The sequence below is a fragment of the Prenolepis imparis genome, unplaced genomic scaffold, assembly GCF_030444845.1.
Source record: "Prenolepis imparis isolate NDT839.2.m4 unplaced genomic scaffold, iyPreImpa1.0 SCAF_8, whole genome shotgun sequence".
NCBI lineage: Eukaryota > Metazoa > Arthropoda > Insecta > Hymenoptera > Formicidae > Prenolepis > Prenolepis imparis.
The window spans coordinates 4,947,125-4,972,136 of record NW_028141166.1 but is presented as its reverse complement, the minus strand read 5'-3'; the positions used below and the strand labels follow the sequence as shown (position 1 = coordinate 4,972,136).

At 38.9% G+C, this 25,012-nt stretch overlaps 1 protein-coding gene across 3 annotated transcripts in view; it reads left to right on the top strand.

The window, feature by feature from the left end:
* Positions 1-16,060, top strand: part of Dll (homeotic protein distal-less) — a 108,986-nt gene extending 92,926 nt beyond the window's left edge. For all 3 annotated transcript variants that reach the window (XM_083044877.1, XM_083044879.1, XM_083044878.1), the window contains exons 7-9: positions 8,248-8,419; positions 9,669-9,981; positions 11,246-16,060. In XM_083044877.1, coding sequence (XP_082901003.1) covers positions 8,248-8,419; positions 9,669-9,981; positions 11,246-11,264 — 504 coding nt within the window. In that variant the 3' untranslated portion in view covers positions 11,265-16,060. The remainder of the gene's footprint in view (positions 1-8,247; positions 8,420-9,668; positions 9,982-11,245) is intronic.
* The last annotated feature ends 8,952 nt before the right edge of the window (positions 16,061-25,012 follow it).

Sequence of the window (25,012 nt, the reverse complement as noted above, 5' to 3'; positions counted from 1 at the left end):
GGCATCGTGTGATCATCAATGATTGATAGAGGATCAAGATCGTCCTTGGAATTAGGTACTTGGGGCGTAATCCTCCTCGGAGCTCGACTGAAATGTGAACGCGAATTCCACGAAACACATGCGAATCAGGCCGCTGTTGCGCGCCCGATAACATCTGTAATTCCTTTTGTATTATCGCCGGATTCCGACGCGTAGGTACTTTCTCCCCGCTATGTTCGCGGTCATACATATAAAAGGAACAACCGTGAATGAAACAAAAGCGAAGAGGACCCGGCGCTGCAACGCTGGGGAATTTCGTTGTTAAGGTGGCACTGCGCATCACCGATGCCAGGCAGGAAGTGGGAACCGCCGAAGCAGCGAGGGGCCCCGACACACGGTGGACGAGGGGGCCGAGAGGGAGAGGGCGGAAAGGCCGACGTTGCATTGTGGGAGTGAGCGGGCGAGCGAAATAAAAAAAAAAGGCATTATAGCATTATGCGAACGTACGGGGCCCTAGTGACGCATTTACACGGCTGTTATTATTCTCCCTGACCTCTCTCTCTCTTCGTCCAGCCGATGGCTAGAAATGTAGGTGCTTATGATACATTCGCCGTGTGTGCGACTGACTGTTCTTCTCGAAATATGCAACATATGTTGTCCAGCTGCGTATATATGTTTGTGATTTTGGGTATAGAGGGATATGTTGGAATGCGCGTAAACAGTTGGAAAAAAATATATAATATTTGATATTAAGTATGTCCTTTCAGCTGAACTGGCTGCGCTAGTTCAGAGTTTATCACTCCACATTGTAAGGAAAGAAAGCCAGTTCAGCTGAAAAGAATAGACCTATTCTATTGTCCAAGTGAATGGAAACAAATTTTATGTTGATACATTACTTGAGAGAGCATTATATCTCCTTTTCCTCCCCCTTTTCGTGCGAACAAGTGTACTAACTAATTTGGCGCTATCAGATCAGCGTGCTCATTGATCTATTTACTTAGACCGTACAAAAGCGTGAAGGAATACAAACGAGGGTGATCTCGCATTGTGCGTGTACTCTCTTCTTTATCGCACACGTTGAAAATCCTCGGGCGAAATGCATCGAGAACTAATGACGGATTAGTTTGTTACGGCTTTCGACCGCAGGTAGGCCGAAGCTGAGATATACGCGTGATTATTTATTGTGCGGACAGATTGGATCATTCAGAACGCGCCGACGGGGGTCCCGCTGCATGAAGGGGAATCGACCCCATCGCGGGAATAACTCGATCTGCAATATAACTTTCAATTTCGTGTAGATTTACGTGAGAAGTCGACGTAATTCGCTATAATGATCGAATTTCGATTCTAGTTCGATGAAAATTTCCGGAATGTGATTAAAAAATACATTTTTTATCGGTTCGTGCAATAAATTAAATACCAATCGATCAAGTAATTTTCAGTAAATGCAGTTAAAAATTGATTATTACCTCGTAAATTAATTATGAAGGTATGTTACAAATGTTGAACGACTATGAACTATTTCACTGACTTCGTATTGTATCATTAATCGCGCACATCATCATCGCCGTCGCCGTAATTGCATTTAATTGGCTAGTCACCGCTTCGATCAGACGAAGGATGAGTTACGATAAGGTCAACGATGAAGATCGTATATCATCGTATAATGTAATTGCAACTGGATAACACTTGTTGACATAACTTGCCAAATTGAATTTTATCGTGTCGTAATATAGAATTATCTGGCAAAATGTTTGCTTTCGTTAGATTTATTTAATTTAATTGATTTTATAATCACAGTAAAATTATCAAAACTTTATAGATATCATGCACTGATAATTTGCACGAGATATAATTCTTGGGGAAAAATTGTGCAAAAAATATTTCACCATCATCAAGTCGAAAATTACATTTTTCGCTAATCGCACGTCACATTTGCGACAAGTGAATTCAGTCCACGTCATCTCGGGCGCCAATATTGGCGGAGCAAACACTATCGATTAGAAATCGATCCACGCAAAACCTACAAAACAAGAAACAACAAGTATATGCGAGACCAAAGACACATTTTTCGAAAGAATATTTCCTTTATATATTTCTCAAATTATTAATATTTCATTAATACTATAGGAGAATGCGATTGCTATCGCCTTTGTTGATGAATCTTCGAAATATTTCTCAGTAACGATCCGAAGTCTGACGTCACATCCGCCAGTTTCAGCCATCCAAAAAGAAGGTCGCAACTTCTAACGACTCATCTCCTTCCGCAGTTCCCCTCCCCCCTCGTATTAGCGACTCCAAATCATCGAGCTGCATCGCGATCCAAGGATGCAGTCCCGACGCGGATCGAATCGCGGTGGGAGAACGTTTCCATTTACACAGAGAGATAATATTACTCCTAGATGCCAGAATCATACATATTAAACAGCCTTCCATCGATCCGCGTTGCATTTTTTCGTCTAAAAGTCTTACCTGTTCCTCGATCGCAATCCCCTCCTCCTCCTCCGCCCCTCGGGCGACGATCCATCGCTCATTGAGTATGCATCAGCGATATCGACAGCGCGGACTGTTACCGAGTTCCTCGCCCGCGGCGACGTCGGAAGCCCGTTGCTGGTCGCGGCAACATCAGCAACCGCGCGCGTCCTCGCTTCCTTTTTTTTTTTGTTGCTCGTACACGAGGCCAGGCCAGGCCTGGAGAGACGAGGAGGAGAAGCGACCACCGGCTGGCCGGCTTCGCGCGCGGTGCAATTTTTGCCCGACGGATGGCCAGAGGAGAGGAGCCCCACGTAACACGCGCGTCTAAGTCCCCGGTCAGGAGATAACGACAGCTTGCCACCGTGGCCGGTGCCCGTCGGCGGCGTCAGGGCGCATTCGGACTCGCTTCTTCCCTCGGTTACGCTTCTTTTTAACTCAGGCGCGACACGAGAGTCCGCAGTCCTTGCGGATTCCGCTTGTTGCAAAAGCGGATTTTGATTACTACCTCGCGGCCGGCCAGCAGACGGCTCTATAACTCACTCTCTCTCTCAGGGTGTAATTTGATTTATTTCTACAGCACCCGTGTGCAACTTTTTTTTATATGTAGATTGCATGAAAACTCGTCTCTTTCGTATATAAATTAAATATTTAAAAATTATGAATAGGAACATTTCTTTTTTTTCGCTTTGTATAAACAATTGGGTTTAATATTTGGCTTTAAAATCTATTGAAAATTGTAATAGAGATGTTGACAAGTAATCCAGAATTCTTTTAAATTTTTTAAAAATCTAGAACATAAAAATAATATAGGGTGAGAACTTGAAAGACAGCGTCAGTAAAAAAAATGATTGCTGACAGAGAGTTAAAGTGTTAACAATTCTTATGTAATAATATAATTTGTCGATTATATTTGCGACAAGGTTAAATAAATTAACGTTAAATAAATTAGACTTTGTAGGAACATTATATTTAGGACAAAACTTCGTTGATATACAATCTTAAATTTCAGTCGAGCAAATTATGGGAAAGATTCGAGAGAAAGAACGTTAATAATAATGAATGCGAGAGGTAATAAATCAGTGAAGACTGAGCCTGTCGTCATACCGCTTTGCGAGAACAATCATTATTATCCCGAACCACATTTCACACCATAAAATCTTACGGTTTTTCTCATGCGCGTTTCAATGTCGCTTTCTCTAGACCTAAATGAAATAAAATTGTACAAACTTATTATATATATCAAGCATAATATATTGATACTGCAACGTATATATTTTACAAAAATTAATATATTATATTAAATATATAATATTAAATTTAATATAATATTAAATATAATATTATATTAAATACATAATATTAAATTTAATATAATATTAAATATAAGATTAATCCTTCGTCAGCAATCATTTTTTTTACTAACGCCGTCAGTAAACTGGGTCTTCCCACTATATTATTTTTATGTTCTAGACTTTAAAAAAATTTTTTTAAATTCTGGATTGTTTCTTAATATCTCTATTACAATAACCAATAGATTTTAAAGCCAAATATTAAACCCAATTGTTTATACAAAGCGAAATTTGAACAGCAATTTGAAAAAATAGAAATTTACTTGTGCCTTAAAAGATCCAGATTGCTGACGGAGGGTTAAATTGCTTAGAGGAAGCTGAAATTATTTTCACAATATTCCAAAAACGAAAAAAAAAACAAAAAAAATAATTAATGAAAAGACGACAGATACATCCTATCTTTAGCTACACTGTGCATAAAGTACAATCATTGTAATCTTTCTCTTCGAGTAAAGTGACAGCAAGGGGAGGAAGGAAGAGAGAGAAAGAACCAGGTAGACGAGCGATCTGACATATTTCGACGACACCTGGAAAAAAGACATTACGTAATTAAAGCTTTGCGTCGACACTAACGCGCACCTACGTCCCGGATGTCCAGATGCCGAAGAGAGCGAGAGAAGCCGCCGGCAGCTTGAAAAAAGAGCAGAACCCCTCCTATTATATTATCCTCGCGAAGAAAGGCGCATCCCTTGCCGTCGATGCGCGTCGTCTCCTGTCAACGCCGGCTGTAAATATCAATAAACAAACCGCGATCCGGCTGGCCGAGCAGTCGAGCGAAATATAAAGCACCGCCGGGAGAGAGAGACCGGGTTTTAGCGCTGCTGGCCTTTGTCGGGCGCCATCTCGACTCGGCGCAACCGCGCGGCCGGCTTTTTCACCGAGCAATTAGAAAGAGATTTATCTGCGCCGGCCGCACGCTTGCCCGACCAGAGGCCGGAGAGGAAGTCCACGTCGATGTTGTTGCCGCGGCATATTTTTCGCCATGATATGTAGCACGTATAGGGAAGCCCGGACGTTCTCTGATGAGCTTGGAGCCTCGATTACCTTGATGCAAATTTCGCGGCATTAACTGCTTTTTGTGTAATCACGAATCTATTATTTCGTTCTGGATGTAGAGAGAGAGAGAGAGAGAGAATGTTGATGCGAAATTAATCCGTCGAACGATCTCGGTCGTTAAAATTAAAGACGAGACACCCTATACATCTTGTATCGAGGTGGAGACGGTCTTTCTTTCGGTAGCTCGTGCCGTGATTTTAATGAAGAGGCCACGTAGAGGTAGAGTGTGACGACGCGTGTTCCGCAAAACTCGAGAGAGCCCATAGTTTACTTCTAGTTTTCTTCGCTCTTATGTATAATGCAGGAGCGCCGTGCCGTACCTACCGATTAGTCTCGGCTTTTCGATCCGCCCTGGGCACATCATCGTCGTTCTGCGTATTAGGAAAATGAGCGGAAAGTGAAATCTGCATCGGAGAGTGCACGATGACGCAAGTGCGATCAGCGGGAGCGTTATGCGTGATTGCACGTTGCAAACATCTCTCGTTTCTTATTCGCGCGATACTTGCAAATCTCCCTGTTCGAACAGTTAATCTATATTAGAGAGAGAGAGGAATGTTCTCTCGATCGCAGTCTTTTATTCGTTTGAGTCTGTAATTCGCAGCGCGTGACTTGTCAAAATGACCAAGTGTCAAACTTTGTCGTTTCTTATTCTATTTGACACTTTTGTCGAGCAATCGTAAACTGGCAGCATTGTTTAATTCAGAGGTCTTATACTACTCATCTCCTCGCCAACCCGTGATTCCTCTATTGCGCAATAGACTCTAAAGCAGTATGCACGTACGTATATATTCATGTCGTCAACTTTTTACACCTTGAACGTCAATCAAAAGCTGGACAGTACTTTAATTAACTAACTCAATTTGCGTCCAGTCAAAAGCGAGATGCTAAGAAGGTAGGGAAGAAGGCGGTCAGAGGTGCATCGAGAGTAATGCAACATCATACGAGTTCATTAAAGGAGACTCATCTAATTGCAAAAAAAAGTCTTTATATATCGTTCTCGAACGTTTTATCAAGAAAATTGTTATTTTCCATCAATTTCTTCGATACGTTCAACACATTGATTGAATAAATGCCGTACTAATGAAATAAACAATAAAAAAAGAACATGTAATTGTTAAAAGAATATTCGCAAAAATTCGCTTTGTCGTTTATAATAATGTTTCAATTTAATTTTATTTTATTTAACAATTAATAGATAACCGCTAATATTGCTGTCAAAGGAAAGTAATTCTTAAGGCTCCTGGCTCCTTTCCGACCATGTCGAAATCGTGACGTCAGAGGCGAGAAAACACACGCTAAAATTTCTTAGATGCCATTTGGAAAAAAAAAAATATTTCGATGAAACAGCACTTCAGATGGCTTTAGCACACTCTTAAAAAACCCCGAAAACTATCCTTTCCCCTTTATAATCAATCAACAGCTGTAAAATGTAATATTATGAAGCCCAGTCCGTTTGGTCTTTGCACATGCGCAGTCATTCCGCATGTCAAAGTCTGACATCTCGATCATTTTACAGATGTTGATTGATTATAAAGGGAAAAGGATAGTTTTCGGGGGTTTTTAAGAGTGTGCTAAAGCCATCTGAAGTGCTGTTTAATCGAAATATCTTTTCATTAAAAAATGGCATCTAAGAATTTTCAGCGTGTGCTTTCTCGCCTCTGACGTCACAATCCAATATGGCCGCGGTGAGCACCCAGGAGCCTTAATTGCGAAAAAAAATATTTCTCGTGTGTTTCATGCATTTGCTGTATTCATTTTGCGATCGTGACGTTTGATCGACGGTGGAATATCGAGTTTGATCGAGCCTGGATGGTTTTGTAGCGGATAGACTCGTTAAAAAGTCATTAAGTCTGACGTACTATTTATAAAAAGGTATATGTCTCTGTTTTCGTCCAAGTCATCCGGCATCCAGCCGAATACCTCTATTACATCGTGTGTGGGAGAATTACAAAGCGCAGAATATACCAGGAACAGAAAAAAGGCGCATATGGAAAGCTTCTAAAAATCTTCCTATTGTTTTTTTTTTTTTTTTTTTTTTCCGGAGAAACTTTCTTATTCTTGTAGAAATTGGACAATCTATAAATTCAATTTATATTATATTATGCATATATATATTGCTAATTTTAGATGGAATAAAATGGGACAGTGAATATTGGGACAAGGTCAGGTAGAAAAGAGTCTTGGAAACAATAAGTTTCCAAACATATGTAGACTTCTCGGACTTGCTGTGCAAAACGCGAATATGTGACAATACTTGGCGTATTTCTTGTAATACGTACACACTTAAAAGTTCCGCGGCGACAGCAAGGTTACGTAAGATTGAGCTAGCACGTCACGTGGCGCATGTGTGCGGATGCTGAGACAAAAAAATATATATACAGCGTGTGTGCAATCCTAATAGTGGTCGCGCGTGCGCACCGGTATATATCAGGAGAACGTTGCTTTTGCCGCTGCGGTTCTATGCATCGCACGGAGGAAGCAGAAGAAACGGCGATTACGAAACGACGAGCGTTCTTTTTTTTTATTTTTTTCTTCAATCTAACTCGGCGATACGGAGCAATGATGCGAAGCATCGGATTAGATTCAGGCATACCTGCGCATCATCGCGCAGTTGCAAGGTGCATTTCCATGCACGGTCGAATCGATAATCGGATGATGCATCCTGACGAAATCTCGCTCGTGATTTTATTCCATATAATGATTTAATATTTAATGAACCGATTCGATGGTTTTTAATCTGAGAAATGTTTATTGATAACTATGACATTTATGTGATAAATTACGATGATTATATAAATATTTTGTTGAAATTGAAGACATATTTTTGTAACGCTTATGATTTATTTTAAAAATCCTGTATTTATAAATCTAATATTCTCTTATAAAATCTTTTATATAAATATATCTATATACCTATAAATATTTCAATCTATTTGAAGCAAGTTTAGTTTTTTATAAATTAATTATCGTTTTATTATTATGTAAATATATGCATAGACGATAACAGCCTTAAGAAAATACCTTGATAATAAAATCTTGAAATACTGAATGCTAATATATATATTAATAAGTATTCAACATAATATAATAAGTTTATTTATATTGCAGTTTATTCAGTCACAATATATTATTTTGTCCTTATGAAAAGTTTCTCTTTTATTTTTCTCACACATTCTTCGTCACTATAGTATCTTCAGAAAATTGACGAAAATTATCTTCATTATTATTAAGATAAGACAGAAAACAATGGCTCTCCATCATAATATTGACAAGACTATCTATGTATAGTTATTTTTGTTGGTGTTTCGAATCCTTGTGTTAGATAACTTCTGAATTTTAGTTTCATGTTCTTAAACAGCCATTTAAGCTATCTTGATTTTTCTTGCAGGTGAAAATCTGGTTCCAAAACAGAAGGAGTAAGTACAAGAAGATGATGAAGGCAGCGCAGCAGGGTGGAGGTGGCGGTGGAGGCCAGCATGGCAGTCTTCTAGCGGGTGGAACCGCTCTACCCGGAGGACCATCCCCTCAACCAGGTCAACCCGGAAGTCTCATGCAAGGTGGTAAGTCGCTTTATGGCTGCATCAATGAAATACACCCCGATATAGCTTAAAATAAAATAAAATAAAGAAAAAAATACGCGATGGAAAGAGGGTCTCCTTTAATCGTGCATTTAATTGACGTTTCGGAATCGATCGATCTCGCGCATCTTTCGATGTTAATTGAATGTCACCAGTGGTGAACGTGCGCGATGATTACACGGTTGACTTGAGGCTACTCCATCACCGTCGCAATCTCCTCTCTCCGTATAATTACAATACTAATAATCCGACGCAATTTTCGCGGGTGTCTTTGTCTGCGTTTAGCGTCGCGCGATACTTTTGCTACCACCCGGTTGTCCCCGACGATGGCGACGATGTGGTTGCCTCATCACTGCTCTCTTTCTTGCGGCTAACGGTAATCTAAAATCTGCCTCTCGTGAGTGATTTATTCGGAAATGCGCGCCACGAAAGAGATGCAGCCGGCGTAATTAACCCCATCTTGAGAAATTTCTCTCTTGCTATAGAAGTACCACTCGACATAGCGAAATTTGCTATGCACTTCCCGATGCGCGTCATTATGCCTCGCACAGTGATTTGGGTCAACGATATAAATTCTATCTTTTTTCACGCGCGCGCACACATACACACACATTGAGAAATTATATCACGTCTTTGTATTTTTTAATTTATTATTGCATTTGGTCGCGATGTTTTACAAGGATTTTATAACGTTAATATGTTAAATTAGTACTACGCTAATATTTTTCTCGAAACAACCGTCGCAAAAATTTAAATGCATGTACTTTATAATATACCTCATTATACTTACACTAATGAGTACAAAGCTCCAACCGTTTCGTGCTTAAGAATAGCGTCAAGGTAACACAAAGTTTCGGGAAGAGGATAAAAATCAGAGCGTTTCTAAACGGCGGAATGTCACGGAAGCGTGACGTATACACAGAGTCAGGGATAAACTATACACACCTTATACATTCTCGGAATAGACCCTAACTTGGCTAGCCCGCGAAATCGAAGCTAATCGCGCAACCCCATCCTGGAGAACTCTTTCCCTCGTCTCGTAGCAACCACCAGATGCCATTAGCGCAGATGAATACCGCGGAAAGCTCCATCGCGTGCCATTAATACAATTTACAACATGGTCCAAGTGCCATTGAAGACGCGCGCAGCTGCAAGTGTGCAGCTTGAATGCTTGAGCGAGAGGATTCTGGTTCCTGAAACGGGGGTTCCCGGTTTCGCGTTCGTGTTGCAGGAGGCGGAAGTTCCGTGTCGGGCAGCCCGACGACGGGTTACTTGGGCGGCATGGGCGGCGGGGGTGGCGGTCACACCCCCGGCAGCTCGAGCCCCGGAAGCGAGATGTCGCCTCAGCACAACGAGAGCCCGCCGGCGCCCTCCTGGCCGGGCGAGATGAAGCACCATCCGCATCCGCACGCGCCGCCCCACACCCATCATCACCCGCACACGCCCGGGCATCATCCACCGCCACCGCCACCGCCGCCGCATCACGCGGGCTACATGCCGCAGTACTCCTGGTACCAGGCGGACCCTAATCCCGGATTACTCACGTAAGTTGCCGCTTTCCCAAATCCCAACCCGATCCACCTCGATCCGGAGGTCTTTGATGCATTGAGGTATTTGGAAAAGCTCAGGATCTAGACTGGTACACCTCTAAAATAGTAGTTCTCTCTTTGAAGATATGAAGGTAAATGTGATTTGAGAAATTAAAGAGATATATTGAAATTTAATAATTATAAAGAAATATTTTGTGCTATGTCCTAAACTTATCGGATCACTCATTAATAACAGATTCTTGGGTTTATTTGGAAACGAATTTTCGTCTATGAAAATATCGAGGTACCAATAATAATTCGAGTTATAAGCGATTGGAAATAAAGGGTTTCTCGCAAAGTAAGCCTTGTGGAAATAAAATATTAACAAAGCATTCTTCAGCTTAGTTACAAATATACATGATGGCAAAAATTGGGAACATGCAAGAAATGATCTCCCTCGACATTTTCGCTGAAAATCATATAAGACATATTGGTCTTTATTATGATATCGTTTAAAAGATAAAGATAGTTAGGTGAGGCGAATATTGCGCTCTACAAGATAAATCCATTGAATTTATAACATGAATGAGCAAACAGCATTTCCTAAATGTCCGTATTTGATGATATATCTTTCTATAATTTCTATAGTTGCTTTATCTTTCTATAGTTGCTACAACTCGGTATACCGATGATTTTTACGCGAGCAATGTTGAATAGTAATTTTTTTTTTCGATAATAGACATTTTCAATTTGAAATTAAAGTGCGACGCGTCAATCAGCGCGCCTCAATGCAAACTGGTACTGCCAGTCACATGTCCCCTTGGGACATGCTAGACGTTTCTTCTATTCACCGAGAACCAACATGACACGACAAATTTACCTTTACTTTGCCTTGCCGTAATATTCATCGCGCTGTGATTCCGGAAGCTTCAAAGTTACCGCGTATCTTTTTAATAACATAATAACGGCGAAAATCCCGGCGTGAAGCGTGTATATAAATGAAAAATATATTTTTACAGCAGTGGGAAAGAGAGAGAAAAATGTGTGCCTGCAGATTTATATCGAAAAACATAATATACTTTAATACACCTGACGATTTAAAATTAATTAATTACTGTGATGGTTAAATTTTTATTTATGAGTGATCAATTGGTTCGATAAAAAAGAAGCTAGGCGTCGAGCAGGTCAATAATTTAACGAATAATTGAATCTTTTAACGAAATATATATCTCTCGTGATCAATCGTTCCTAACAGAACGATCATTTGTGCGTTTTGCAGGGTCTGGCCAGCGGTTTAACGAAGATGTCCCCCGAACTGATTGTGAGTTCAGGTGAACCATCTCTTCGTGGACGCATTCCAGCGGTCTCGCCCCAAAGTGTGAATATGTGTAGCTTTCGTGAGGAAAATTGAATGTTAATATTGTTTCTATAATTGTCTAACAAAGAAGAAAACTCGCATGCCGGTATCCGTGCGGGCCGTCCGTCAAAGTGGAGAACAGTACGAACAGTGCGACATCGTGTGTGACACACACACACACACACACGCGCGCACCCTTTAGCGAAATATTAATAATAATAATAACAATAATGAAAGATGAATAATGTGCAACCGCGAAGATACCGATCTTAAATCGGTACATAACGCGCTGTCAAACTATGTTTCTCAAAGCTAGACAAAGAGGAGCGAATCTTCAGCCAACTGGTGGACTATCGACGTCGCGAGCAAGTCATGAACGGTTAACGATGTGCATCGAGTGACTTTTGACTGTTAAGTGACGTTGTTTCGGTGCGAAGAAAACTCTTTTTTCCCCGGTCTGGACTCCCGACGTTGGTTGGACGAAGAAGAGAGGAGCGACGTGTCATCATATACGGTGAAGTAAATATCATTTAAAAATGGGTGATAATATATAATGTCGATGACAGTGGTTTATACGACGTAAAATTGATCGAAAATTGACCGTGGTTCGTGACGCGAATCCTGAATGAAGTTTTTCGTTGGTGGTTCTTGATGTTCGAAGTTGGAGGGTACTTGTAACGCTTCGCGTATGATCGTATATGATTGAGTGGATTATCACGAATGTAACGCTTTTCGTGTTTGACAAGTAATCGTTGTCGCAAGAAAATATAAAAAAAAAAAGAATCGCGAGGAATCTTTTCCTGGGAAATAAAATGGCTTCTCTATATATGTCTGTTCGTGTTCGACCGTCGCAATTGCGTGCATCGGATCTAATTTGATTACTACGGTTAATTATATAAGCGAAAGATTGCCTCCAAGTAATTGTTTCCATTGTGAAAATGTTGTCCATCGTCCATTTGTCAATTGCGTGAAATTGTGTATCGATCTTAATCGCTACGATTAATGTTAATTAAACGACAAGAGTCGCGCGATTATAATTATTTTCTATGAAAATATATTGAATCGACGTTACCGCTGCAATTACCAAAACTAATCGAATCGTCACAGTTAGGTGTTAATTGATTGTATTTGTATGTATATCAGAAGTCTCAGATCTGGAATCTGTAGAAAGATCACACCTTCGTTTACGTTTCCAATTGTCGAAATTAAATATTTTCTAATTTAACTAATTTCGATTTAATATTGAAACATTTTCCAATTTAATCAATACCATTTTCTGTTGCGATATAAAATTTTAAATATTGAGTTCAAGGTTTCTGATCTACATCTCAGAACATAATTATTCTCGAAACAAATGCGTAAAAAAATTTGATAATCAAGAATTTGATAACCAATCTAATTCTAAATTAGATTCCTCTGATATAGGAAAAGGGGAGAGGGTCACACACCGGTGTTGGCAGATAAATGACTTATTAGTGTTATTAAAAATTACTTTTTTAACTTAGTCGGATATGATAAAGTATTTAAAGTCGTTCAACTTTTCTCACACTTAACGAATATCATTCCCCGTTACGTCACCGAGATGCGATAGTGTCATAGTGGCAATAATATGACATCCACGATGAAAAAATATTGGACGCGAATCAAGTTTGAGGTCCGGTGCTTTTGCCTCTGGCAATTACGTTTATTTCGAGAACAAATCCTGGCGAATAACAGGATAATCGGCTCGATCGAACACGAGATTTTCGTCACTTTTCTGAATCTGGCACGATCGTGCATCTCTAAGAACCAATTTCTATCTCATCGTAAATGTCAATTGCCGATGACGTTAGGCGGATTGATCCTTTGTGACAGTTGCCCAAGAACCGAGAGAGCGCAACCGACCTACTTCGTGCTGCATTTCGCGCGGTAAGAAAGATAGAGAGGAACGAGGCAAGATTGGCGGAATATCTTTGAGGAGATAAACGCGGGATGCGGGGTGAAGGGAAGAAGAGAAGCGGAGAGGAAAAAGAGAGACAACGTTGCATAAACTCGTTGAGCAGTCGTTCCTCAAGGCAGTTGGAAGTAATGAAATCCTAATGACATTTTCGTGAGTCAAACGATCTCGGCAATCACGGTGGCTCGCTATAATCACCGGTCCCTTCTTCCCGGATGAGGCAACCGCGGCCTCCTCCGAAGGGGAAAGAAGCGCGAAAGATGAACGGAGGAAGCAAGTTGGAGAAAAATCGTTATCTCGGTTAGCGAGCCGCCGAGAGATGTTCGAGTTCATTAAGAAATATAAAGAAGACATTGCTTGAATTTTCAATTAGTCATTTTCTTTTTTTTTAATTTTAACGAATCAATGATCGAGAATTCTTATTTTAAAAATATAGACAAAATATTTATTTATTCATAATCTTGTTTAGGAGGAATAATCTCGCGAGAGAAGTACAATTTTATTTAATGTAAATTTTTACGAACGATTTTAAGAAACCTGAAGAAAATTTCACACTAAATTAAAAAAGAAATTTACTGCCTCTCTTTTTTCTTCCATCGCCGCAGTGATTAAATCATACACTCGAATTAGAAACTAGGCATCCCCTAGGAATACGCGAGCTGTAAAAGCCGGTCAAATCAGTCGCGGGTGAACAATGCGGCGGACTGTTTTGCGCTGTCCTCCGCTGTCAGCCATATTGGGTCACCCTTGCCATCTTGCACCGTCGTGCAATATCTAGCTTTCCAAGAGGCGACGGCAAACCGCAAAAACGACGGCTGTGGCTTGCAACCGCGGGAAACTGGGAGGGTCGACGGGCCCCACCGCCTGACCTAGATCCACTGTCTCGTCGGTGCAACAATGGTGGTCTCATGAGAACGCATGGTCCCATACGGTCCCTTTCCTTCCTGATTCTTGCCTTTTCCTTCGCTCTGATTGACGGTACCGTTCGGCACATGTCGCGATGTGTCGCTGAAACGCGCCGGCTCTCGGTGTTTCGCACAACTCGACTCTCAGATTCTTATAAGAAAAAAAAAATTAACGCGTACGTTCCACCCAAGATCCCTAAAACTCGCATATCTTCTAATGGATTGATAAAAATTGAAACTTTTAAATTTCCAATTTCTACAGGCTTTATTACATAACGTGAGATCTTTTATGTGCATCTTTGAAATTGATCGAATTAATAGGATCTAACGGGATCCAAAGCTGCATCGAATTTTCAAGACTGGACAACAAATCCAGGTATGAGACATCAGTATATATATATATAATAAATATATAAATTTCCCTGAAGAATCGACGCCGCGCAAGTCGACGCGGCGCGGAAACTCGAGGCGGACCTTAGGCTGCCGGGTTTATACCCCACGGTAAGCACAAAGAGAACAGTACAAAACTAGTTTTATGCCCTTCCGCTCGTCGTCGTCGACCGCGCTTGCTGTTGAATGCTACGCGATTTTTACGTAGGCCGCGCAAAGATTCCGCGGGCCGAGGAAAAGAAAAAAAGAAAGGCGAGCTGGAAGAAGAGCTAGGCTATATACGTTCCGGGGATCGATGTCGCTGCGCCGGGGCGACTCTGAAATTCCTACACCGTGACGTACCGCATCGTCGTCGTCGTCGTCGTCGTCGTCGTCGGCGCACGCAAAGGATGCACCTTGGCCACGACGATGACGACGACGATGACGAACGAAGGAGACGCGGCGATTCTCTCTCCCGTATATAATAATAAGTGCCGTTAGATTTAACCGCAAGCCGCGCTGCGAAGAAGTACTAGGAGGCGCACCAGACCTCCTCGGATGGGTTCTTGCGTTCTGATTCGGTGCAATAAGAGAAAGGTGTATGCGTATATAATTTATATAAGACGAAGAAGCTCCCCTCAGTTCCTAAATTGCGTGCAAAGCCGGAAATGCGTTGAAAAACAATTGTGAGCGTGGTCCAAGTGATGAGAGGCATACATACGTTTCTGATCGTCGAGGTTGGTGTTGAATTTTCTGGAAAGCTGGAAATTTATTAGAAAAATTGTATATTAATTTGAATTCGAGCAACATTTTTCCAAAGAAAAAGAATGATATACAAAGATAGATCTCCATGAAGATGAAAATTTCGTTTGCAAAAAAATACACACTTTCCAGGAAGTAACATTAATTTCCGCGACGCGGAACAATGTTCGGTCAGCTTCGATGAGCAAACGTATAGTTGCGATTCACTTTTTTCACGCTTTTATCGAATACTATACGCGGATTATGATCAGCGCGAACTTGACACGATTCTCTCCTTAGAAAAAAGAAAAGAGAGTGAGAGAGAGAGAGAGAGAGAGAGAGAGAGAGAGAGAGAGAATGGTAAACAGTTTATAAAAAAAGAGTCCATAGAATTTACTAGCGTTACTAGTCCCGGTGCAAACTATCGGAGGATCGATCTCGTACTCGGCGAGGCCGAACGACAGATCGAACCCCGAACGAATCTGTAAATATTGCACCGGGGCCCTCTAGCATGTAAGCCGTAAGTGAATCTGTGTAAAATACGATATTGTGATAAGAGTGTAAAGAGATGTAAGAGAGACGAGAAAATACGAGAGAGAAACAGAGGAAACAAGAGAGGCCTAGAAAAATCGTCTATATACATATAGGATATAACACGACAGATCCCAATTTATCGATTTTACCGAGTACCCTTGTACGGATATAGAATATTACGAGGACTAAAACACCTTAATTATGATTACTATTGTGTATAAAATATGAATAACTAATTAATTCAATTTAAAACACTGCCTCGTGATAATTTTTGTTTATATATATCTATATATATATCTATATATATATATATATATTCCTGTCCCACACTATCCTTTATACTTTATAGAATATATAAATTTAGCATTGTATTTTTAGCAAAGGGAGCAGAATTCTATTCAATTGCATGGACAATTAATCGATATAAGAAAACGCAGGTATTGTCATTAACTTAAAAAAGTGCGCAAAAAATATGCACGGCTATCGGTTTAACGAGAAAAAACTTTTTTTTTTTCTACATTTATAAATAGTTTCGTGGTTTAAAGAGGAAGAAATTGGTGGTATTAGATATGCACTTTTTGCGATAGCGCATTCCGGAGCACATCGGCGAACTGATGATCGCATATCTTTCCGGAATTACTACATTTTCGTGTACAACGAGCGGACGTGTCATCGGCTCAATGATTCAATCATTTCCAAATGAACGAGAACTCTCCTGACGGATGACGGCTCGCGTTCCTTTTGCTTCTTCTCTCTTTGTTCACCGGCAGCCACCTGCCGTTCTAGAGCCAACGTACGCATGCTCTACTTTTATGGATAACTGTACTCCTATCTCGCTCTCGGAGCCGAAGGCAGACTCTGTATCCTGCATCTTCTCGCGATATATCTTAAAGAAGACGGTCCGCTCAGAGAAGCGGGTACAAAATATCCCGTAAATGTTTGTACCGTATTACACCGGTTTAAAAGATTTTTATTTTTCTACGTAGATTGAGTCCTCGTAATTAAATTTTCCAAGTGTCTCTTCGTCTTTCCGAACAAAAGAATTTGTTTAGACCGATCGAATTTTAATTAAATCGCCATGTCCGATGTCGCGAGAGTCCAAGTGACTACTCGCCGAGAGAAATGTTTAAGTAAAAACGGCTTCGAGAGACGGAGTACATACATACTTTATTCCGAGATCCGTCGTTCGCCACGCGCGACTAGGTCCGGCTCGTCCGTGCGGGACCAGAAGTAGCAGAAAAAGGTATATGCCGATGATCGGGATGAATACCGCGAGGCCTTGCGGGCCCGTGGTTTCCAAACGTAAACTTATACTTGTATATACGGGAAAAAGGGAAGCTGGAAGGAAAAGGACCACCTCGAGCTGGACAATGCGAGTCTTACGGGAGTCACGGAAGGAGGAGGGAGGGGAAGACAGACAAAAACATATAATGGATACAATGCTCGATGAAGCATGCTCGAATTCTCGCAAGGTAGGTGCCTGCACTCGACCCGACGAGCCTTCGAAAAGATTACGTCGAGTGGATGTTTATTTGCTTTCGGCTACCCCGAAGACGAGCAGAACTCGTCGACGTCGAATTCAATTTGCTGTTACCGTGAGGAGAGATCGATTCCTTCCTCGTAAAGATTGTACATATCTTTCTCTCTTTGAAATCTTGTTTAACTGATTAATGACCTGTTTATATATGTATATAGACAGGAGAAACAAGCTTATTTTATGAATGCCGTAAATCAGATTTGTTCGAGTTTTTACCCTTTATTTCTTCATTTAAATAAAATTCAACTTGTAAATTTATACAAATTTACATTTAAATTCATTTTAAAATAAATTTTTAATTAAAATTTCATTTACCAAAACTTTTTCTTATTGTAACTCATTTAAAACCTTAATAATTCTACATTTTGATTTGAATTAAAATTAAATTATTTAATTTTCAAATTATCTATAATCTCTTAATTATAACTTTACAACAACAATATATAAAATCTACTTTTACTAAGTACTCCTATTCGTGGAATATCAAATTAATCAACAAATTCCTCTAATATTATAAATTACCGCCAAATTTTTTATTTTTAATTCGTTGAGGGAGAAGAAAAATAAAAAAAAAAGAACAGAATTAGGATCTATAGATCATCACTTATATGTATGTTCGTTGCACTATGATCAGTTAGGTACTGTTATCATTAGAAGAAGTTACGGCAGCGCGAGCAGTTGCAGATGGAGATAAGAGATGACCCTTTGCTCGATGGATAGGTCTGCCGTAAGTGCTCGCAACTATCATAAATCGTTTGAAGAAAATATATAAGATACTTTGCGGAAGAGATTTAATAGAGTTAATGAGTAAAAATTGTATTTTTCATTTATTCATACAGATTGGAGAATGATTTATTTACATTCATATCTCAATATAAAATAATTTATTATTGATATTCTAGATTATTTATTAATACTCTATAAAATTCTAAAGGAATAACAAAGAAACGTTAAATATATTCCTGACAAGTTCAATTTTTCATTATTAAATAATCGTTGTTAAAGATGAAACATACATATAAGTATCAATTAATTTGAAGACATATTAGGTACATTCACATTTTTGCAAATATTCTACTGTCCCCTAAAATACTGTATGCAATTAAGCACATATTTCAGGAAGGAATATACTCGCGGAACAACTTGTTTGCATCGCGACATCCATTTGTTTATTCAAGAGAGTAGATGGAGGAGTTCTTGGATCGATCCATGGCTTTCTAGTCAACAGACGGATTTCGATGAAGCTGACAGATCTAGCTTAGCAATATGCTATTTTCATCCGATATAATTATCCGCGTCTGTTTTTAAATTGATAATAACAAATTAAATTGTCAATGCCACGAAATTTCCTTGTTACAAATAATTCTATAATTATATCATTATTTATATCCTGAAGGAACTACTGTGCATATTGTTTTCCCGTTCATGTCATACTATAGATAATATTGTTTGCGCGAAATTGACCTCATTCCTCCGCATCAGGGAAAAAACATGATATTATTGCTACGTGGAGATAAACAAATGCAGACACAGTCTGGTGTTGCGATGAATAAAAAATTGAACGCAACATTGTCAATCAATTTTTATCTTCGTATCGTATCCGTGCAACCTTAATTAAACTTGGTGATAAATATTCATGATATCGATAAGATATACGTTCGAGTGTAAAGAGTTTTCCCTCGAGATTCGTTCGAGTTACTTATGAACTATTTCAGCGCACTAATTTCGTAAAAATATTGCTAACTTTTATATTTCCAGTATTGTGTGGAAAGTACTTTCACGTACTTTTATTCTTCCCCCCCCCCCCCCCCGAGAGCGGCTCGAGAAGCAACACGCAACACTGTTACACGAAAGCTAAAAATGCCCCAGAACCTCCCAGAGCACCGCGTATACCTACACGATACTCTTAACCTTCCGAATGTAAGCGCGGATAAGAACGCACGCGGACTTCGTGTATAGTTTGGCCTTATCGCGGCCGCAGATCGTGCCACCCGAGGGATCCGCCGACTCGAGTTGCCCGACTTTGTTGCAATTAGCATTTAACCCACATCGGATTTCTTGCTCGCTACTTGGCGAGCGAATCCGCGTCCGCGAGACAATACGGCTCCCCTGTGGCCCGAGAGTTCCTGTTACGTGTTGTACTACGAGCCTTCGTGTACACTTGTACAGGATGATTTTTATCCAAAGTAACGAATATTTAATTGCTCATTTCTAATTGCGATAATAATTAATAATCGTAGCCGTGACCAGAGTATTTTCGCCTGAGAAGCAAAACGCTAAATATAAAATTTGTAAAACTATCAGGATGTTAAGCTAGACGATCTATCATTTGTGATAAAAAATTCGGACAGAATTTTGTTTATTATATTTGTAATATGAAAAAAACATTACAGGAATAAAATACGTACAAGATGTTTTTAAATAAGTGCAAAAAATTTTAGGGGATTTTTGTCGAAAATAAAAAGGATTTTTCATATAAACATATACTCCTATATCTCTCTCTGAAGAGTTACACTATACTTTTAATTTTTTTCTCAAATTTTGGACACATTGAAAAAATGAAATTTAATAAATATTTTCCTAATAGTAAAAAAGGTACTTATTAATATTTTTTAATCTTCCCGTATCATTATAAGGGGATGAAACCAGCAACCCCTATTCAACTTTTTATTAGAACTTTTTAACAGACCGGAAGATGAGCAATCTAAAAATATGCATCTAAAAATATGCGTTAGAAAGTTTGATTCCTTTAGAAACTTTTTTATTTCTTTTTTTCGTAAAATCAATGGTTTTCAATAAAAAAAATAAAAACCTAATTTTCATCTCCCTTTTTAGAGGAGTGTGGCTCAGGGAGGGATATAGGAATAAATCCCCTTTAATTTTCAACAAAGAATCATCTCCTAAAATTTTTTCCCACTTATTTAGAAACACTCTCTGTATAAAATATATGTCTTGAATAGATTATCTAGAATCTTTTTGAGAATGAATAATCATCAGCAAACTTGTTCAAGAAACTCTCGAAAAGATCTAAATTTTTAATCGCTCACTAGAAAAAAACATTCGTAACGTGTGTCTTCTTTTTGCGACCGATTTACCTCCCATATTACTTTTTCGATATTTTCCTCAGTTCGTGTACATATTCAAACGGCATCGCTAACGCCATAAATCAGTCCGCGTACACGTAACGCCGTGGAAAGAAATTATATTACCACATAAGGGTCAGAGAAAAGAAGAGAGAGAAGGCTCGGCCTCGTAAGATGGTCGACGATATCGAATAAACAAACGAACGAGTGGGAGGCAGCGGAAGTGGCGGATATTAAGGTCTTCGTGACGGAACTTAGCTCGTATTATAGCGAGGCACAAGTGAGGAGGTCTCCTCCGTCTGGCCGAACTAATTCTATTACTTCGTTCCCCTCTTTCTTCCATCATCAGTGACATTCCGCGTGCACGTGGCTAAAAATTATTCATTATTCTAGTCGAGTTGAGAGAGAGAGAGAGAATCGCGGATCACACTATGTAAATATCATAAATATTATGTGGATTAAATTTAAAAAAGACACTTCCTCTCTCCAACTTTAGTCCTCATTATATTTTTAAAAATTATGCTATATTAAAAGAAGAAAATTATTTATATTATAGACTAAACTGTCATGTGTATAATATCTGCAGATATTCATATTCCATAAGAAATGACGCATTAAAAAAATTGGCATAGATGTATTATTATTGTTGAAGATGAAGCATAGAAAATGTAGAATAAAGTTAAAGTATGACAGGAAATATAGAGAAAATAGACGTAGAGGCCTTTGTGAAAACCCTTTGTATTCGCCGATGGAAAAGGAGAAAAGAGAAATAAACTGACATTAAAACTTTCAAAGACAAACGTTATTCAACGGCTCTAGAGCGACGAAAACTCGACCGTAGCAGTAGTACCTTCTGTAGTTCCAGGTGGTGGACTTGCACGGCGCAGATCACAAAGGTCGAAAGAAACCGGGCGCAGAACTCCGCCCAACGTATCGGTTGTCTCATAAGGGTTGCAGGCACGTGGCAGAAAGACTCGCACACACAAATGCGCGCGTGTACAGTAACGAAACTCGAACAACTCCATAAATAGAGGAAAGGGTAAACTCACTCTGACATTTGTGTCCCGTTGATCAAATGCATGCACGCGTTTCGACATACAGACCTCGATATATCTTGATTATACTAGAAATCGACGAAAGACATCACTTTTTAAGATATTAAAGATTTTTTTAAGTTTTACAAATTTTATAAAAGTTTACAGAGAGAATTTTCTCTTCTATGGTATGGAAAGAATTTTATGAGAATTATTAATATCGATCACAATAAAATATAAAACATGTTTAATTAATAGTAAAATTAATCAAACATGTTTTATATTTTATTGTGATAGATATTATTATTTTTATTGTAATAAAAATATTAATCAGAGAAATTCTCATAAAATTTTTTCCACACCATATTGCCCCACAATTTTCAGGGTAAATTCTAAGAGAAAATTCTCTCAGTGTTGAAGTAAAAGAAATATAAAAAAATATTTGCATATGAAAATGCAAAATGACTGATGCAAAATAAATATGATATTACTAGAGGAGATGTAATTAGTTTTTGTACGATTTCATTAAATTTTTTTTATAACGAGTTATGCTCACATGATCGCAGTTGAGATGATTAAGAAATCATGTGCCATTAACGTTCATTAGGAAATCAGTAGTAATCTCGTTGAATATCTCCATATTCTCTTTAATGTCTTATTATCTCATCTGCATATTTCTGAATTATTAACACATCGCTGTTTAATAAAATGATACACAAAATTTTCTTCAATATATGCTTTGCATCAATAATTTCTTTTTGATAAAACTTAACATGTGTATTATTTATCACATATCTAAAGAGATTTTTCACATCGTTATTTATATTATTAATTACTCTATATATGTGTATATAAATAATTATTTTTTAAATAAAATAAAAAATTTGATTGCGTAAATTATGCGATATATATTTATGCGAAACTTTTAAACAAGAATCATTGCATATGATTGTCTTAAAAGACGGAACGACCGACTTTAAATTGAAAAAGTCAAGTGGCAGTACCTTTGAAGAGCTCCACCCCCCTGAGCACTCGACTCGACATTAAGAAAGGATCAAAGGATTAGCGCGCAAATCTCTCGAGGAGATGCGGTAAGCTTTCTCGAGAGCAACACGAGGCCCCGAATGTCTCTTTCTCGGGCTGTCGATCGCGCACGAGGGTCGGTCCTCTTCTCAAGGACCTACCTGTCGAGCGAACCCGCGTAAAATAAACAGATTTGCGGGAGGGTCGGCCCTCACTCGACGGTAGTCGTAAAGTAAGGCCACGAGACGAGACGCGCGCCCGACCCTCTGACCCAGTCAGTCTCGTGCGAGTCGTTTCGGAAAAGGTCTAGTGACACTAATCTGACATTAACAGCATCGTCGTAACCTTAGATCTTATCTAGCGACATCCCTGGACACGAGGACGGTCGGTTGTGAGTTCAAGCTTGTGCGAGATCAATCGCATATCTATCGGATGAAAGAGCGAATCTCTGCGTAAATTGGAATGCTATGTTTATCCGTTAAATATTAATCGCCCTATCTCTTCTCAACTATACTTATATTACTTGTAATACTGCTTGTAATAAAGCTAAAATGTTAAAATCTGTCTTTAACTTTGTTGTCTTCAAAGAGTGATTTTAATGCACGCATTATGTATAAAGAACAGATTATCTTGTAGATTTTTCAGCCTGGACCATGTATATTCTATATCCCTTGATTAAGAAAAAAAAAACTTTACTTACCTCTAAAGTTTAAGCTATATCTTTCACGTAAGGGATAATTGAGATGTAAACCTACGAGGGGCAAATAAAAAGGAGAAAACAAGCAAAGAGCGTACGGTGGACGTCTGAATAAATTATTGAAAGTTAAGGCAGACTGCGTTTTTAGGGGGGAGAGCGTAGTATCGCCGAGAACAAACGTCTAGTAATTTTTTTATTAGTAATTACTCGCGAACGACTATAAGATCAGAGCACAAAATATAATCCAATGCTTGCCATTCGCTAATTCATGTTTGTTCGGATTAAAAAATAAGCAAAAAAATAAAATATCGATCGTAAACCACGATGGCGACGTTGCTTATTATGTTTCATAAGTAATCGTATCACATCATTGTAAAAAAGCATAGGCCAATTATAAGTTATAATTTACGGACATTTTTTATTTGCAATGTTAAATATTTATGAAGACATAAACTTTACACATAAAGTAATTTGAAAGAATTTTGTTTTACACATATATGTATATATACAGTATTGAAATTTAATTCGTCAAACTTTTTTAACATTTAACGTCACTATTTTCTCTTTAATATTCTAATAAAGGCATACTTTTTCGCAGATGTGTAAAATAACGCAATATTTGTCACAAACAATCTAGCGACTCGATCCGTCCAGTCTTTACCAGCTGGATATCAGCATAAACTTTAACGGTTCCTTTCGAGGGCTCAACTTTGGCTGATGCTTGCAAATGCGAAAAACGCCTCGAGGTTACTCGTGGCAGCCAGAGGTCACGCCCCCCGTGCCCCGAACACAATCGCGAGGGGGTCGCAGCAGAAGGGAGGGCGGCGAGAAAAAAAAATACTGCCGATAAAAAAGCCGTCCTGCAGTCCCGGAGGGTGAACAGGGGTTACTTTACAATGTGGGAGGAAATCCACGTGAAGGCCGAAAGCATTTTTTCGCCCGTAGTTTGTCCTCTCCCCTCTCACGTCGCCCCTCTCGTGTCTTTTCCTTGCGCGCAAGTCGTATGCGTGTTTCATTGTACCGGGCACTTCCGGTGTAATCGGATATAGCCTGGGCGCATTGACATTAATTTATAAAATATTCGCGGCACCCGTCCGTTAATCCCCCCCCCCCCCGCCGTCTTTGAAAGCAACGAGATCGATGTTCGAATGACGAGAAAAACGAATGAACGAAACATAGTAACTATTTTAATTTCGAGCAAATATGTTATAATTTTTGTCAATTATTTTTAACAAGACTATTCTTGTTCATTAAAAGTCGGAAATTCGATAAAATAATATTATATTTTTTTTATAAGTATTATACTTTGACAAGCAAATATAATATTTGCGAGTAAAATCAAGAGCCGACAGCCAAGCAATAATCATTCTAAGCTTCTATTGCTGGATAATTTATAGGAATGGTGTCGGATCATAGTCTCAACCTATCATCACCTATTTCAGGCACGCGTTAACCCCCAAAGAAGTTGCGCCCTTAAGCCTTTGTTACGGGCACGCGTTTGCGTGCCTCGTTTTACATCCGGACCCCCTAGGATAGTATTTTCGTATATCAGCGTTAACGAGATCAAAGCGGAGTCGCCACAGTATTAATAAAAGTATTAGAGCAATCGAGGTGATAACATTATTACTTACTCGTATTTATTAGAGAGATATCAAAGAGAAATCTTATTTTCAAATAATTAATTTTTTAAATCAACATTTTATTTTTACATCGAGAGATCTTAAAAATAAATTAAATTAATTTTTTAATATATTACTTCTTATAATAATTATCTATAATTCTATATCTATAAATTATATATATGTATATCGCTTCTTATAATAATTTATT